The sequence below is a fragment of the Schistocerca piceifrons genome, chromosome X, assembly GCF_021461385.2.
Source record: "Schistocerca piceifrons isolate TAMUIC-IGC-003096 chromosome X, iqSchPice1.1, whole genome shotgun sequence".
NCBI classification, from domain to species: Eukaryota; Metazoa; Arthropoda; class Insecta; order Orthoptera; family Acrididae; genus Schistocerca; species Schistocerca piceifrons.
The window spans coordinates 546,519,013-546,539,031 of record NC_060149.1 but is presented as its reverse complement, the minus strand read 5'-3'; the positions used below and the strand labels follow the sequence as shown (position 1 = coordinate 546,539,031).

The 20,019-nt window shown below is 50.1% G+C and overlaps 1 protein-coding gene across 1 annotated transcript in view; it reads left to right on the top strand.

Annotated features, from left to right (window-relative positions):
* The first annotated feature begins 1,751 nt into the window (after positions 1-1,751).
* The window catches only part of LOC124722513 (testis-specific H1 histone-like), a 23,142-nt gene continuing 4,874 nt past the window's right edge, over positions 1,752-20,019 (top strand). Inside the window, exons 1-2 of the mRNA XM_047247666.1 lie at positions 1,752-1,788; positions 2,145-2,600. Of these exons, the coding sequence (XP_047103622.1) occupies positions 1,752-1,788; positions 2,145-2,600 (493 nt within the window). The remainder of the gene's footprint in view (positions 1,789-2,144; positions 2,601-20,019) is intronic.

Here is a 20,019-nt window from a genome sequence, read left to right as displayed (position 1 = left end):
AGTGGGTGTAGGTGCTGCCTGAAGGTACACCTGTCCTGTCAGGAGTAGTAGTTTCATGAGACAGTTCCATAGGAATCCCACGAGACGTTAGGGAAACAACCGGTGACCCAGGCAGAGTCCTGCATGCCTGAGCAAGCCTTATACTGGGGGGCGGCAGGTGCCCCAGAGGTTGTCCGCCAAAGACTGTTTTACCTCAACAGCCATACACCACCTCAGCACGTAGCACACCTTGAGGTTGAGGTTTTTTTTTATAGAGGTGTAGACCTTCCTCGCGGTCCAGGCGGTGAAGCCAAGACCCCAGTTCTCCGAAACACACAACATTCCACCGCTGCACCGCACGGTGTTCGCTGAAGTATGACCAGAGCTTATGGTGACGGAGGACTGGTGGCGCTTGCCAGTACCCGGCTCAGGAACCCCGGGGTCGCCAAGCCCGTAATCAGCAAACGAATGCCGAGCCCCTGAGAGAATATTAATTCGATTTAATCCTGTACATGTTTTGTTACAAATCAGTTCTCTGAAATATGCGAACAAGCAGAAAACAACAGTATTCTTACAATAATATTTAAAGGAAAGGGGGAGCCAGTAACGTACTACAGCAAATACGTATGACTGAGAAATTTATGGCCTAGAACAATTTCCAACGTGGAGGCTAATGCAAGAGGTACAACAGACCATAGGAGTCTTATTGTCATCTAAAAGACATTTGTTACCGCCTTAAAAGATGAAATGCAATCCCACAAATGTCAGATACTTACAGCTGTTTCATTAGTACACTAGTAATTATCAGCGACAGGATTTAGAATGAGGCGAACAATACAGCTGCTGAGATACTCTAACGGATACGATATCCGACTGATCTTAAGAGCCAATGAATGAAAACGGACCTCTCGCAGTGAAAAGTGGTAAACCAATCTGCCAGTCTCTGAATTCAGGTTTAATAAATAATTCTACCATACGTGAGTTGAGCTAGACAGGGTTCGATAAAGTAAATTTTAATATGGGTTAATTTTATTACAGTGGCTGTAGGTGCTTATTTCATCTCCTCTATTTGACATTCTGTAATTTAAACCTGTTGCTGGCTGTCTCAGTTGCTTTCGGTGAGCTTCAGAATTGAGATGCACGGAGGACACGGTACAGCGAAGTCGCAATAGTGGCACGCCAAAACCGTGTTGGCCACCTCACGTTGTCTTGGGGCAAGTCGCCTTGGTTAATGTAATACTGGCGCCCAGCCTACTGTGCAATTTATTGTGCATATTCGCTTTGGACAGCCAAGCTGCAAGCATTCATTACGGATGACAGAACTCTGCCCGGCGGGGGGTGGGCATCTGGGCTGTGCTAACAGAAGTACTTTCAGCTGATGAACTTCTGGCAGTCCAAACAACAATGCAAGACAGTTTTGACATGTTATACGTTAAGAAGATACAGCAAAGTTGTCGGAAAGCTCTGATGCAAGGCTAGCTGTGGTGTGAGAGGACAAAGATAGATGAAATTGACGTGACATCAGGACGACGTAACACGTAGCGCGAAGTTTTTAGCGAAAGTGAGGAGGAAATCGAGACTATTCGTTTTTAACGGTTTGCCTCTGTTAACAGACTGACTATACATTAAAGACGTTATCTCCGAACATCGTGCTGTACTCTGCAGGCTTCACTCCCAACTGGGACAGCAGACGCTATTAGTAGTGTGGGGTCCGATTCTGGAATCCTTGGCAGAGCTGTTCTAGCACTGTACTTCATGGCAGCCAGACAACGATGTCAACGATCGGCTCATATCGCACCAACAATAATGGTGAGCGTAATTTGCAACTTTGGTATGTTAGGCCCATTGAAACTTGAGATTCAGAATCTTTCTCAGATTCATTTTTCCGCATTTGTCAGCGAATTCTCAGGACTTCCTCGTTTCTCCAGTCAGAATGAGATTAGTGTTTTATGTCGACAACGAGGTCAATAAAGATGGACCACAAGCGCAGATTATGGAAGGATGGAAAAGGAAAGCAGCCATGCCCTTTCGAAGGAATTATCCCGGCATTTCAAAAAATGTTCAAATGTGTGTGTATTCCTAAGGCAGCAAAGTGTTGAGGTCATCGGTCCCTAGACTTACACACTACTTAAACTATCTTATGCTACACACCTCCCCCCACACAGAGACGGACGGACACGCGCGCAGACACACGCACAGACGCGCACAGACGCGCGCACAGACGCGCGCACAGACGCGCACACAGACGCGCACACAGACGCGCACACAGACGCGCACACAGACGCGCACACAGACGCGCACACAGACGCGCACACAGACGCGCACACAGACGCGCACACAGACGCGCACACAGACGCGCACACAGACGCGCACACAGACGCGCACACAGACGCGCACACAGACGCGCACACAGACGCGCACACAGACGCGCACACAGACGCGCACACAGACGCGCACACAGACGCGCACACAGACGCGCACACAGACGCGCACACAGACGCGCACACAGACGCGCACACAGACGCGCACACAGACGCGCACACAGACGCGCACACAGACGCGCACACAGACGCGCACACAGACGCGCACACAGACGCGCACACAGACGCGCACACAGACACGCACACAGACACGCACACAGACACGCACACAGACACGCACACAGACACGCACACAGACACGCACACAGACACGCACACACACAGAGACACGCACACAGACACGCGCGCACACAGAGACACGCACACAGACACGCGCGCACACAGAGACACGCACACAGACACACGCGCACACAGACACACGCGCACACAGACACACGCGCACACAGACACACGCGCACACAGACACACGCGCACACAGACACACGCGCACACAGACACACGCGCACACAGACGCACACGCGCACACGCACACAGACACACACACACACGCACACAGACACACACACACGCACACAGACACACACACACGCACACAGACACACACACACGCACACAGACACACACACACGCACACAGACACACACACACGCACACAGACACACACACACATGCACACAGACACACACACACATGCACACAGACACACACACAGACACACACACAGACACACACACAGACACACACACAGACACACACACAGACACACACACAGACACACACACAGACACACACACAGACACACACACAGACACACACACAGACACACACACACACACAGACACACACACAGACACACACACAGACACACACACAGACACACACACAGACACACACACAGACACACACACACACAGACACACACACAGACACACACACACAGACACACACACAGACACACACACACAGACACACACACAGACGCACACAGACGCACACAGACAGACACACACACACACGCACACAGACAGACACACACACACACGCACACAGACAGACACACACACACACACACGCACACAGACAGACACACACACACACACACGCACACAGACAGACACACACACACACACACGCACACAGACAGACACACACACACACACACGCACACAGACAGACACACACACACACACACGCACACAGACAGACACACACACACACACACGCACACAGACAGACACACACACACACACACGCACACAGACAGACACACACACACACACACACGCACACAGACAGACACACACACACACACACACGCACACAGACAGACACACACACACACACACACGCACACAGACAGACACACACACACACACACACGCACACAGACAGACACACACACACACACACACACGCACACAGACAGACACACACACACACACACACGCACACAGACAGACACACACACACACACACGCACACAGACAGACACACACACACACACACGCACACAGACAGACACACACACACACACACGCACACAGACAGACACACACACACACACACGCACACAGACAGACACACACACACACACACGCACACAGACAGACACACACACACACACACACGCACACAGACAGACACACACACACACACACACGCACACAGACAGACACACACACACACACACACGCACACAGACAGACACACACACACACACACACGCACACAGACAGACACACACACACACACACACACGCACACAGCCAGACACACACACACACACACACACGCACACAGCCAGACACACACACACACACACACACACACACACACACACACACACACACACACGCACACAGACACACACACACACACACGCACACAGACACACACACACACACGCACACAGACACACACACACACACGCACACAGACACACACACACACGCACACAGACACACACACACACACGCACACAGACACACACACACACACGCACACAGACACACACACACACACGCACACAGACACACACACACACACGCACACAGACACACACACACACACGCACACAGACACACACACACACACGCACACAGACACACACACACACACACGCACACAGACACACACACACACACGCACACAGACACACACACACACACGCACACAGACACACACACACACACGCACACAGACACACACACACACACGCACACAGACACACACACACACACGCACACAGACACACACACACACGCACACAGACACACACACACACGCACACAGACACACACACACACGCACACAGACACACACACACACGCACACAGACACACACACACACGCACACAGACACACACACACGCACACAGACACACACACACGCACACAGACACACACACACGCACACAGACACACACACGCACACAGACACACACACGCACACAGACACACACACGCACACAGACACACACACGCACACAGACACACACACGCACACAGACACACACACGCACACAGACACACACACGCACACAGACACACACACGCACACAGACACACACACGCACACAGACACACACACGCACACAGACACACACACGCACACAGACACACACACGCACACAGACACACACACGCACACAGACACACACACGCACACAGACACACACACGCACACAGACACACACACGCACACAGACACACACACGCACACAGACACACACACGCACACAGACACACACACGCACACAGACACACACACGCACACAGACACACACACGCACACAGACACACACACGCACACAGACACACACACGCACACAGACACACACACGCACACAGACACACACACGCACACGGATTTGAACCGTTATCCTCCTGAATCTGAGTCCAGTGTACTAACCGCAGCGCCACCTGGCTCTGTCCCAGAGTCCTGAACGGGATCGAATGGAACACCGATTGGAATCCAGAGTCTAGCATTACTACCCTCCCTGGTTTAGGATCTTAAAGATTGGGTTGCCATTCCTCCAGACACAATCAGGTATCTCATTGAAAGTGTCCCCTGCAAGATTTACTCCTTTATACAAGCGAAGGGTGGACACACCGCATATTAAACATCTATAGTTACATCAAAATCAATTAGGCGTCCACAATGAACCACAGTTCTTGAGGTTCCTGTAGATGAAGAATCAGTCTGGTGAGCATGGCACAGCAGGCTGTATCTCGGGTGGATCTAAGTGTACAACGATGAAAATTTTGTATTTTAACAGTTGCCATAGTGGAAGGCCACACAACGTGGTAGTGAGGGTGGATGTTGCGTTAACTTTGTTCCAGGAAACATTTTGTAAGTAAGGGCAGATGCTGCACGGCAGTCAGAAAGTGGCCGCCCTGCAGTGAGGTTTTAAAAATAGTAGAGTCCAAAACAATACCATTGTCAGATACCATTACTAACCTCCTAAGCTACGATTATTAACCAGCTGGTTCCGAAAATTCTAACATGAATCCAAGTCGACAAGTAGCATCAAGCACTCACTCACCATAATGTAACTTGGAATGAGCGTGAATGGTCAAAACGAATGGATTCCAAGAACAGCATTGCTTTATGGCCCAGATGTTACTTATACAGTCATTATTAGGAAGGCCTTGTAATTACAGTTGCTAATATAATGGATGGCTTTGATGATAGCCACATATTCTGTCATAACGCTGGATCAGTTGACCAGCAGGGCCATGAAGCTGTTTGCCATTCGCCGTTGTTGGGGGGAACCACTGTTGTTGCTCGCCTTGTTCCTGCAGCCGACACATACTGCTGGCCCCAGTCCCATAACAGGAGGCCTTGGGTCAGTCCTAAATTACAATGAGTAGTTCAGGCTGGACTGGTCCGAGTGTCTCCTCAGCGCATGTGATGAACAAGAGTACTTTGGAGATCATCCCACAGATGCTACTATCCACCACCATCCACCGCAGGTGACACTGGCTATGATGCCTGAGATACCCGCTATTTCACTGCCAGGCCAACTGAACTCCCAGTGTCTGGGGAAAACAATCTTGAATTTCTGAATAATAAATGTATGGCTGGGAATAATGTTTCCTTGGCATTCAAGAGCATGAACAGGTTCTCCTCACCAGATCTCCGCTCAGCATGATCCTCATGACTGTATGGATCTGGTACAAGACTGCAATAACTTTCAAAGCCAACAGTGAAACACATGGACTGCTGTGGAGGTAGAGTGTTGACAGTGTGTTATGAACACACACAGATTAGTTACACTACTTTGTATCTGTGTTTCTCATGTTGGATCCACCCTCCCACACCCCCCAGCTATCCTGAATCTTGGGTGGGTGGATACATTTCTGGACACTACCCCAAATCATACGTGGGTGGATCCACATTGGAAAATCTCCAAACTACCATGGCATGGATCCACATTTGGATGATAGCCAGAACTTAATTTGAGTGGGTCCACACCAATATCTTCAGCATATTACTGGCGGATCCACTTTCAGACTGCTTCTGAACTGTATCCTGACACTGCTGTGGACAATGGGGTCCTCCACAGCAAGTGACACATAAAATAGTGAAACTGAGAACTGTCTGTATTTATAACAATGTAAACACGCTACCTTCACAGTAATCCATATATGTGTTTTTTTTTGGTTAGGTTTAAGGGCGCTGAACTGCTGAGGTCATTAGCGCCCAGTCACTGTTGCTAGAGCACATGGAATCTGGTAAAACTCAAGGGGATGGGGGGGGGGGGACACCAGAAGGACCTGACAAAGATGCAGATAAATAAGTAAATAGGTTAAATGTCTTTGGACAAGCCAGTTAAAGTTATAAAACGCAGAATACGAGCAGCTGCTCGAGCGTCATTAGCTAAAACATCCGGTAAAGTAGATGGCAGAGACAGGACAACACGAAATTGACTAAAACGGGGACACGACAATAAAACATGGCGCACTGTTAATGCCTGACCACAAGGGCACTGCGGGGCAGGGTCACCGGAGAGCAGGTAGCGGTGGCTAAACCGGCAATGCCCAATCCGCAACCTGGTCAGAAGGACCTCCTCGCGCCGAGATGGTCGGGAGGATGTTGCCCAAGCAGTTGGGAGCGGTTTTACTGCTCGGAGCTTGATTCCTTGGAGGGATGACCAAGCATCCCACCACAACGACACAAGCCTCTTACATACATCCCCACGAACGTCAGATGATGGGACACAATGGGAGGCTGGCCGAGGCAGGAGGACTGCAGCCTTGGCTGCAGCATCCGCAGCCTCATTCCCAGGCACTCCTACATGTCCGGGAACCCACAGAAAGCTGACATAACCACCATTATCAGCGAAAGAATGGAGGGACTGCTGTATCCGTTGAATCAAGGGATGGACCGGATAGGGAGCTCCAAGGCTCTGAAGAGCACTGAGTGAGTCAGAGCAGAGTACATACGATGAATGGCGGTGGCGGCGGGCATACTGAATAGCCTGATGGAGAGCAAAAAGCTCGGCCGTAAAGCTGGAACATTGGTCGAGGAGCCGGTATTTAAAGGTGGCGGCCCCGACGACAAAGGCACAGCCGACACCATCGTCAGTTTTGGAGCCATCGGTGTAAATAAAGGTGTGACCGGCAAGTCGAGCACGAAGTTCGACAAACCGTGAGCAATACACTGCAGCCGGAGTACCCTCCTTCGGGAGTGAGCTGAGGTCGAGATAAATATGAACCGGAGCCTGGAGCCAAGGTGGTGTCGGGCTCTCACCCTCCCTGAAGGTGGTAGGGAGGGCAAAATCCAATTGTCGAAGCAGGCGACGTAAGCGAACTCTGGGGGGCAGCAGGGCAGACACACACAACCCGTACTGACGGTCGAGAGAATCGGCGAAGAAGGACTTGTAAGAGGGGTGGTCGGGCATAGACAACAGCCGGCAGGCATACCGACACAGCAATACGTCACGCCGGTAGGTCAATGGTAACTCGGCAGCTTCAGCATAAAGACTCTCGACAGGACTAGTGTAGAAGGCTCCGGTCGCAAGACGTATCCCCCGATGGTGGGTGGAGTTGAGCCGGCGTAAGAGGGATGGCCGAGCGGACGAGTAGACGAATCTCCCATAATCCGGCTTCGATCGGACTATGGACCGATACAAGCGAAGCAGGACAGTGCGATCCGCTCCCCAAGATGAACCACTAAGAACTCTGAGGACATTAAGGGAACGTGTACAACGGGCCGCCAAATGAGAGACATGTGGAGACCAACACAGTTTCCTGTCCAACATGAGCCCTAGAAACTTAGTTGTGTCCACGAATGGGAGAACAACGGGACCGAGATGTAAGGATGGCGGAAGGACGCTTTATATCGCCAAAAGTTGATACAAACCGTCTTCTCTTCAGAGAACCGGAAGCCATTTGCCACGCTCCATGAGTAGAGGCTGTCTAGACAACGCTGAAGGCAGCGCTCCAGGAGGCATGTTCTCTGGGCACTGCAGTAGATCGCGAAGTCATCGACAAAGAGAGAGCCTGAGACATTAGGTGGAATGCAATCCATAATTGGATTGATCGCGATGGCAAAAAGGGCTACGCTCAAGACGGAGCCCTGAGGCACTCCGTTCTCCTGGAGGAAGACGTCGGACAATACGGAACCCACACGTACCCTAAACTTTCGATCCGTTAAAAAGGAATCAATAAAAAGGGGCAGGCGACCGCGTAGGCCCCACCTGTGCATAGTGCGGAGGATACCTCCTCTCCAACAGGTATCATAAGCCTTCTCCAAGTCGAAGAACACGGCTACCGTTTGGCGCCTTCGCAAAAAGTTGTTCATGATGAATGTCGACAAAGTCACAAGGTGGTCAACAGCGGAGGGGCGGCGACGAAAGCCGCATTGGACATTAGTAAGTAGCCATCGAGATTCAAGAACCCAGACTAACCGAGCATTAACCATGTGCTCCATCACCTTACAGACACAGCTTGTAAGAGAAATGGGGCGGTAACTAGAAGGAAGGTGTCTATCCTTCCCGGGTTTGGGTATAGGAAGAACAACGGCGTCACGCCAACGCATGGGGACCTGACCTTCGGTCCAGACGCGATTGTAGGTATGAAGAAGGAAGCTTTTGCCCGCCGGAGAAAGGTGTGCCAGCATCTGAACGTGAATGGCATCTGGCCCCGGAGCAGAGGACCGGGACAGTGCAAGCGCACGTTCGAGTTCCCGCGTAGTAAAGGGGGCATTATAAGTTTCCAGATTCAGCGAGTGGAAGGAAGGTCGCCGAGCCTCTTCTGCCTCTTTCCTGGGAAGGAAGGCAGGATGGTAATGGGGGGAGCTTGAAACCTCCGCGAAAAAGCGGCCAAAGGCGTTGGAGACAGCCACAGGATCAACAAGGACCTCATTACCTGAGGTCAGGCCAGGTACCGAGGAGTGGGCCTTAATGCCCAACAGCCGGAGCAGGCTACCCCAAAGGACGGAAGAGGGAGTAAAACTGTTAAAGGTGCTGGTGAAAGACGCCCAACAAGCTTTTTTGCTGTCTTTGATGACTCTACGGCATTGCGCTCGGAATCGTTTGTATTCAATACAATTCGCCAATGTAGGATGGCGGCGAAAGGTGCGTAAAGCACGTCGTCGAGCACAGATAGCGTCCCTACAAGCCTCGTTCCACCAGGGGACGGAAACGCGACGTGAAGAAGAAGAAGTAGTACGAGAAATGGAACGTTCGGCAGCATTGATGATAACAGCCGTGAGGTATTCGACCTCACTGTCACAACTGGGAAAATCGTGGTCCGGAAAGGTCGCCAGGGAGGAGTAAAGTCCCCAGTCAGCTTCCAGTATGTTCCAGCTCGAAGGACGTGGGGATGGGGTGTGGTGCAGGAGACGAACGACACGGGGGAAGTGGTCGCTCGAATAGGTGTCAGAAAGGACATACCACTCGAACCGACGGGCAAGAGTGGTAGAACAGATCGAGAGGTCCAAGTGGGAGTAGGTATGAGTAGAGTCCGAGAGGAAAGTCGGAGCGCCAGTATTGAGGCAGACAAGATTGAGATGGTTGAAGACATCCGCCAAGAGTGAGCCTCTTTGACAGGATGCAGGAGAGCCCCAAAGGGGATGACGGGCATTGAAGTCGCCAAACAATAAAAACGGCGGGGGAAGCTGAACGATCAGGTGCAGGGGATGACGGGCATTGAAGTCGCCAAACAATAAAAACGGCGGGGGAAGCTGAACCATCAGGTGCATCATGTCAGCCCGACTAACAGCAGATGACAGAGTGTAGATGGTACAAACTGAAAAAGTAAAAGCAGAAAGAGTAATGCGAACAGCTATTGCTTGAAGTGGGGTGGTCAATGGGATGGGATGGTAATAGACATCGTCCCGAACGAGCAACATGACCCCACCAGGAGCTGGGATACTGTCCACAGGGGTGAGGTCATACCGCTCCGAGGTATAGTGGGTAAAGGCAATACGGTCAGTCGGGTGCAACTTGGTTTCCTGGAGACCAAGGACGAGCGGACAGTGCAGGCGGAGAAGCAGTTGTAATTCCTTCCGATTAGATCGAATACCTCTTATGTTCCAATGAAACAACGCCATCGCTAGTCAAAAAGTTGGGGGAACGAGACAGGGGAAGAGCTGGTCACCTCGACGGCCGCGGAGGGCCAGGTTGCGAGGGAACAACGCTACAACCGACGGGAGGCGGATCCGGTTCCATCGACTCGTCGCCAGCTGCGGCCGCTGTCCCTGGTTGTGTAGGAGAGGCAGCATCGTTTGCCGACGAAAGGCCAGCTGAGCGCCTGGCAGCAGAGCGTCCCGGCGAAACTGAGAACGGCCGGGAGCAGCGACTCACGGATGGAGCGTCAGACGAAACGCGCTGGGGTGGAGAGGGGGATAGAGACTACTTCTTGGAGGCCTTCTTGGAAGGCCGAGGAGGCACAGGGGTGGTGGGCTGGACCCGAAGTAGGTCCTCACGCGCGGGGTCCGTTTTGGAAAGCCGGACCTCGGAAGCTGGGGTCCGGAACATTTCCCCGATGGACGCCTGAGAAGAGGATCGCTTCTCAGGTGGCGTGGGGGGGGGGAGGAGGAGGAGGAGGAGGAGGAGGAGGAGGAGGAGGAGGAGGAGGAGGGGTGGCCCCTGGGGCAGAGGGGGTGGGGGCCATGGGGGAGGAGGATTTGGAAGGGAGGGATTTGGGAGGCGGAGGCAGAGCCCCCTGATGGGCGGAGGAGGCGGAGGGGGGACAGGATAGGGGTGAAGATACCGCGGAAGGAGTGGACACAACTGAGGCAAACGAAGTGGTCAATGGCACGGGATGGAGGCGGTCATACTTCTTCCTGGCCTCAGAATAAGAGAGACGATCCAAAGTTTTGATTTCTTGTATCTTCTTCTCCTTCTGATATGCGAGGCAGTCTGAGGATCTAGGCGAGGGGATGCCAGGACAATTAACGTACCAAGGTGGTGGGGTGCATGTATGTTCCTCACGAAGAGGACGTCCACAATCGCCACAAAGGGGCTCAGCCTCACACCGTGACGACATGTGCCCAAAGCGCAAACACCGAAAACAGCGCATAGGAGGCGGGACGTAAGGTCGCATGTCACACCGGTAGCACATCACCTTTACCTTCTCCGGGAGAACGTCCCCCTCGAAGGCGAGGATAAAGGCCCCAGTGTCGATGCGACGGTCTTTGGGGCCGCGCTGGACTCGCTGGACGAAATGCACGCCTCGGCGCTCCAGGTTGGCCCTGAGCTCCTCATCAGATTGTAGCAGGAGGTGACGATGAAAAATAACCCCCTGCGTCCTATTTAGTGCCAGATGTGGGACAATGGATACGGGGATGTCCCCTAGGCGGTCGCACGCCTGGAGCGCCGCCGACTGTGTGGCAGAGGTGGTCTTGATAAGAACGGACCCTGAACGCATCTTGCTGAGAGCCTCGATTTCTACGAAGATGTCCTCAATGTGCTGAACAAAGAACATGGGCTTGGAGGTGGCGAATGTCCCCCATCGGTTCGAGAACAGACCAAATAGCGGGGGAAGTACTTCGCCCCAAGCCGGTGGGCCTGTCCCTCCTCCCATGGAGTGGCCAAGGGGGAAAGGGCAGGAGAACCAGAACTAGAAACGGTACCTTTTCTTTTGAAAGACTCGGCCGCAGAGCGACCTGATACGTGTTGACGTTTCATCTGCGAAACGTCCGCCCCGATACCACCCACTCCGACCAGGGGCTCTCCCCACGGGCGCCACCCAGCCGCAGCAAGGGCCACCTGGCAGGATGACCATTGACGGGAGTCCTGATGCCCCAAGGAGACGGGCATCTACTCCTTGGCCGACGTGGGGAGGGTGCAGCTCAGGTATCGGCAGTACGATCCCTGTGTTAGGGGGCTACAACCTAGAGGGTACATGACGACCCCACCACTACGGGCTGGCTACCGTGCTGGATTTCTGGTGCCATGGAAAGTCCATCATGATCGCTGGTGCAGATGGAGATGCACTATGGGCGTAACTTGGACAACCCATCAGGCGTTTAGGCCCAATTTGAGGAATAGTGGGTATGGTTACAACGCCGGTGCAATGCTGAGTGCCAAGGTCTTAGTGCACTGAGGACCAGTGGTACACCACGTAAGGCGTCCTTCCCCAAAAGACTCGTACTTCTGTAGAATTTTGAAAAATGGAGGTCAAACCCCAAGGGGGACCATCACATGGAAGGCTGAAACGGTTGAAACTCCTTTTAGTCGCCTCGTACGACAGGCAGGAATACCTCGGGCCTATTCTTACCCCGGACCCGCAGGGGGCTCCATATATGTGGGTGTGTTTTAGCATTGGCTTTGGCAGCAAGTGTTATGTGGTTTGATATTTAGAAGAAGACAACCCACATGTCTTAATGTAAGCAATAAGTGCATATGCACATTGGTACATTTACATGTAGAGCATGAAATAATACGGAAACATTGAGAAAAATACAGAAAAATGTTTAATACAGCAAAACCTGTACACAAAATGATCATTCAACGTCATACAGAGGCAGTAGTTTAAATCTGTCATGTAAGCACTTGATCAAAGGGATTTGATATTAGAATTAGAGCACCAAAAATCACAGATCTGAGCTAAGGTTTGAGAAAGCTCCCATGCCCTTAAAAATGCAGTTTTTATTTAAACACAGGGAGCACTCCAAGTTTGCAGCATAAGAACTATATTATGTGATCAAAAGTATCGGACACCTGGCTGAGCCGGCCGCTGTGGCCGAGTGGCTCTAGGCGCTTCAGTCCGGAACCGCGCTGCTGCTCCAATCGTGTGTTTGAACCCTGCCTCGGGCATGGATGTAGTAGTTCTAAGTCTAGGGGACTGATGGCCTCAGATGTTAATTCCCACAGTGCTTAGAGCCATTTGAACACCTCGCTGAAAATGACTTACAAGTTCGTGGCACCCTCCGTCGGTAATGCTGGAATTCAATATGGTGTTCACTCACCCTTAGCCTTGATGACAGCTTTCACTCTCGCAGGCATAACGTTCGATCAGGTGCTGGAAGGTTTCTTGGGGAATGGCAGCCCATTCTTCACGGAGTGCTGCACTAAAGAGGTATCTATGTCGGTTGGTGAGGCCTGGCACGAAGTCGGCGTTCCAAAACATCCCAAAGGTGTTCTACAGGATACAGGTCAGGACTTTGTGCAGGCCAGTCCATTATAGTGATGTTATTCTCGCGTAAACACTCCGCCACAGGCCGTACATTATGAACAGGTGCTCGATCGTGTTGAAAGATGCAATCGCCATCCCCTATTTGCCTTCAACAGTGGGAAGCAAGAAGGTACTGGAAATATCAATGTAGGCCTGTGTTGTGATAGTGCCACGCAAAATAACAAGGGGTGCAAGCCCCCTCCATGAAAAACACGACCACACCATAACACCACCGCCTCCGAAGTTTACTGTTGGCACTACACACGCTGGCAGATGACGTTCACAGGGCATTCGCCATACCCACACCCTGCCATCGGATACATTGTGTAGCGTGATTCGTCACTCCACACAACGTTTTTCCACTGTTCAATCGTTCAATGTTTACGCTCCTTACACCAAGCGAGGTATCGTTTGGCATTTACCGACGTGATGTGTGGCTTATGAACAGCCGCTCGACCATGAGATCCAAGTTCTCTCACCTCCCGCCTAACTGTCATAGTACTTGCAGCGGATCCTGATGCAGTTTGGAATTCCTGTGTGATGGTCAGGATGGATGTCTGCCTCTTACACATTACTACGCTCTTCAAATTTCGGCGGTCTCTGTCAGTCTACAGACGAGGTCGGCCTGTACGCTTGTGTGCTGTACGTGTCCTTTCACGTTTCCACATCAATACTGACGTCGCCGATATGGTGTACTGGCAGTAGGTGACAACACTATGCACCTAATATGCAACACGTATGTTTTTGGGGTTGTTCGGATACTTCTGAGCACATAGTGAGTGAGTGCTTTAATAATTTAAAGACTCTGCATTCTAAGGAGACATGGTAACATGACTCAATTTTAAGTTCTGTGTGTGCGAGGAAATGGTAATGTATCTTTCTGAATTCTGAATGTTGTGATATTCTCTCCCAATATATGCGAGTTTCAAGTCAGATGTATTTGTAATCTCCAAATATTTTGAAGCAATGTGAAGTGTCTTGATTCTATAAACAAAAAGAACACACATGGACTACACATTGACGCTACTCCAGATTATATCACTAGAAATTTGTTGACCAAGGGTAGAACTCTTTGCCCAAAACAGGTAGGATGCATTTTGTTTAAGGGAGTTAAAAAACAATGCTAACGAATTTAAGGGAAAAAGATCATTTAAATAAAACAGTCGCTATTCACATTTCGTATCTTTATTCTTAACGTCTGCATATTTGTTCCTCATTTAGTGACCCTGATGACGAACATATTTCTCCCAGTGAAACAATTTGTCGATACCGTAACTGTAGATTTTTTCACTTTGTTGTTGGAGCCATATCTCGCCTCTGCTCGCACCGCTCCGTTACTATCAAAGAACTCTTTAAAGGTGCTTTTTAAGTACTGGAAACAGACGCAAATCGGATGGGGTGAAGTCGGGACCATATGGAGGAAGAACGACATCGAACCCAAGGCGCCGGATTATTGCAGATGTCACAGCGCTCGTGTGTGGTCTGGCATTGTCGTGCTGAAGGAGAGGTTGTTTCATGTGTGGACGAGCTCTCCCAATTCGAAACACTATTGCAGCACACCGTTTCTCACGCACCGATATATTTACGTTACACACCGCCGTATAACGCGCTAAAAATCGGAGCCCTCTAACGGCAGAGAGCTGTAAATGTGTGGAAATGAAGTACATTGGTGAAAAAATTCAAGAAAAACACTGCTGTTTCCCCGTCCTGTGTGTAATTCACGATATAATCATACAAACTGTTAACAGATGTCGTTACGATCGTGTTTTGCACGGGAGATGGCATTCCGATCAATGGACAAGCACACCAACAATGACGTCAGGGCGTCTACCAAGCGGGATAGTGTTTGCAAGGTACTCCCACATCCACAATCCCCGTGTACAGTCACAGACGGTACAGTACGGCACAAAGAAGACGTCTACAGACACACTACTGTACAGGGCCATAGGAAGAATGGAAGTAGGAGAGTCGCAAACTGATGTGGCCTGATGGCTTAATATGAATCGTTCTGTTGTTTCTTGGATGAGGCGACCGTTTAGAGAGACCAATACTGAATCCTTGAGACCAGGACAGAGCTGATCACGTATGACATCAGAAAGAGTGGACTATTTTTGGCTTTAAGAGCTCCACGGTAAGGCCTTAGTACTGACTGCAACTGGCATCTGACCTCCCAGCATCACCTGGACGCATTGCATCGAAGCAAACGGTGTATAGAAGGCTTTAGCAGGATGGTCTTTACTGTTGGAGGCCTGCTGTCTGTCTACATCTGGCGTGTCTTCACAGAATGGAACATCTAGAGTGGAGTCGTCAACATGCCCCCTGGATGGTCGAACAGTGGTACAATGTTCTTTTCACACGAGTCTCGATTTGGTTTGGAGAGTGATTCTCGACTGAAACGCATCTTGAGGGCACCTGGAACACGATTTCGGGGTCCAAACATTGTGCAAAAAGACCGATATCAAGGAGGATATCTTATGATGTGGACAGGAATTATGTTGACTACTCTAACACCTCTTCATGAAATTGTAGGGGGTGAATCAGCAAGATTTAACTGCTGTCACGTACTGTGAGGAGATCTTGGGATCTCATGTGCGGTTGTTACGAGGTGCGGTGGGTCCACACTTCGTACTGATGGATGGTAACGCTCTACCTCGTAGAGCACGGGTAGAGGATAATTTTTTTTGGAAACTGAAGACATTGCATGCATGGAGTGGCCTGCTCGCTCTCCGAATTTGAATCCCATAGAGCATGTCTGGGATGCACTAGGGAGATAGGTTGTATCACGTCAGCATCCACCGATCACTCACCAAGACTTGTTAGTAGCTCTGCAGGAATAATGGGCGTTGCTGCCTCAGTATGAGATTGATGACATCGTTCATAGCATATCCTGTCATTTTCAGGCCTGTATTGGCGTCAGAAGTGATCACACCCCATACTGAGCGCATCAACCAGTTGTCAGCATGTGTGTACAAACCCGTAAAGTGGGAAAAAAAGAACATATTTGTCTGCCGTTATGCACGTTGCAGTTTATGTTCCGTATTCTTTACATTTTTCTACTTTGATATCACCTGTTTATACTATTTTGTGGCAAAATAAACGCAACCTTACAAAATTTCCGTTTGTTTCTTTGATTTTAGACACAAGTGTCTAAGAATCTAAAATGTTAATCATGTTTGTTTTATCTAAAAAGCCTTAAGAGTTTTAGCAAATTTTTAGGCATTACTTTTCAGGACGCCTACGTACGTGACTTAGATTAAGACCTGATACAACTACACTGAGTCTGCCTAATTTCTTACTTTCAATGATATTTTAATTAGTTCTTTCCGGCACTCACAGTTGGGGAAGTGTATTGCTTTCAAAACAAAGCTCACTGTTTTGGGAGGAGAGCGCGCGCGCGCGCGCCCACACACACACACACACACACACACACACACACACACACACACACACACACGAGAGAGAGAGAGAGAGAGAGAGAGAGAGAGAGAGAGAGAGAGAGAGAGAGAGATGCTGTCAGCATTAATAGCATTCGTGTCATATCTGCTGTGTGGAAGGTGATGCCAGTCTCTTCTGATCCGTTAGGAGACCTTGGTATCGGTATCTGTCACACGAAAGTACCAATCGCCGCCCTATGGTTTTAGAGTTTAAAATTTTACCGTCATACATTACTGGCCATCAAAATTACTACACCACGAAGATGACGTGCTACGGACGCGAAATTTAACCGACAGGAAGAAGGTGCTGTGATATGCATGTGATTAGCTTCTCAGAGCATTGACACATGGTTGGCGCCGGTGGCGACACCTACAACGTGCTGACATGAGGAAAGTTTCCAACCGATTTCTCATACACAAACAGCAGTTGACCCGCGTTGCCTAGTGGAACGTTGTTGTGATGCCTCGTGTAAGGAGGAGAAATGCGTACCATCACGTTTCCAACTTTGATCAAGGTCGGATTGAAGCCCATCGCGATTGCGGTTTATCGTATCGCGACATTGCTGCTCGCGTTGGTCGAGATCCAATCACTGTTAGCAGAATATGAAATCAGTGGCTTCAGGAGGATAATACGGAATACTGTGCTGGATCCCACCAGCCTCGTATCACGAGCAGTCGAGATGACAGGCATCTTATCCGCATGGCTGTAACAGATCGTGCAGCCACGTCTCGATCCCTGAGTCAACAGATGGGGACGTTTGCAAGACAACAAACATCTGCACGAACAGTTCGACGACGTTTGCAGCAGCATGGACTATCAGCTCTGAGACCATGGCCGCGGTTACCCTTGACGCTGCATCACAGAGAGGAGCGCCTGCGATGGTGTACTCAACGACGAACCTGGGTGCACAAATGGCAAAACGTCATTTTTTCGGAGAATCTAGGTTCTCTTTACAGCATCATGATGGTCGCATCCGTGTTTGGCGACATTGCGATGAACGCACATTGGAAGCGTGTATTCGTCATCGCCATACTGGCGTATCACCCTGCGTGATGGTATGGGGTGCCACTGGTTACACGTCTGTCACCTCTTGTTCGCATTGACGGCACTTTGAACAGTGGACGTTACGTTTCAGATGTGGTACGACCCGTGGCTCTACCCATCATTCGATGCCTGTGAAACCCTACATTTCAGCAGGATAATGCACGACCGCATGTTGCAGATCCTTTACGGGCCTTTCTGGATACAGAAAATGTTCGACTGCTGCCCCGGGCAACACATTCTCCAGATCTCTCACCAACTGAAAACGTCTGGTCAATGGTGGCCGAGCAACTGGCTCGTCATAATACGCCAGTCACTACTCTTAATGAACTGTGGTATCGTGTTGAAGCTGCATGGGCAGCTGTACCTGTACACGCCATCCAAGCTCTGTTTGTCTCAATGTCCAGGCGTACCAAGGCCGTTATTAAGGCCAGAGGTGGTGGTTCTGGGTACTGATTTCTCAGGATCTATGCACTCACATTGCGTGAAAATGTAATCACATGTCAGTTGTAATGTATATGTCCAAGGAATACCCGTTTATCATCATTTCTTCGTGGTGTAGCAATTTTAATGGCCAGTAGTGTATTTTTCATATAGAAGTACATTCGTGATATCAGGTGAAACTGATGAAAAAAATCTGTAATGGAATATTTTAAAGGCTTCGCATAAGATATACACGTGCAACATTACGCCCAAGTCCAAAACTATGTAACACTAACACGGAGAGTGGTTAAATTACTCTATGACAGCCCCTATGGACGTAATAGGAGACAGCTAAAAACAGGCTCGTGGAATAAGGGCTAAAAAAACACGATACAGAAATGGAGTGCCAAAACTAAAAATTAAATGGCCTTCGCCATTTTGCTTCAGTAGTTAAAAAGTAAATAGATGTCAACAGCCCGCACGTCATTCGCTAAAATGGCTGATAAATCGGACACCAAGCCCAAGCTGGAACGTAAATTGTTAAAAAAGGGCATTCCAGCAGGAAGTGGCGGACATTTAAAATTTGGGCGCAATGTGTACAAAGTGCTGGGGTAGTGCCACTTAGCAAATTATGGCTAAAAAGGCAGTGCCCAGCACGCAGCCGAGTTAAAATAATCTCCTCCCACCAGGAGGGCCGAGAGGAGGTGGTCCAAGGCGCTTGGAGAGGGTTAATAAGCCGGAGTGGTACACTCAGTGATAAAACAAAGCAGTAGACTTTTACCAGAAATATTGACCCTTAGACAATGTGTCTAATAGTGTATTTTAAATACGTGGCTCTGCCTAGGTGTCTGCTTTTGAACCAGTGTCTTTCCCACCAGCAACTAGGACCGTCACAATCACTGATTAAATAACGCAAATTTCTCGGTCATTGCTGGTTTGCAGTCTAGCGTATTGTTTGTGGTCCCACTCAGACTATAAGCTCCTTATGTGTCATTATTCGAAGTGCGGTCTACCTTACAGGCGCCCTAAGTTACACTCAGGGTAGTTGGGTATATTCGTCACCTCTCTAGGTGCATATATTGTAGCGCTGCGCTGATTCTTATTCTCATGTATATAAAGATTGTTTGGTTCA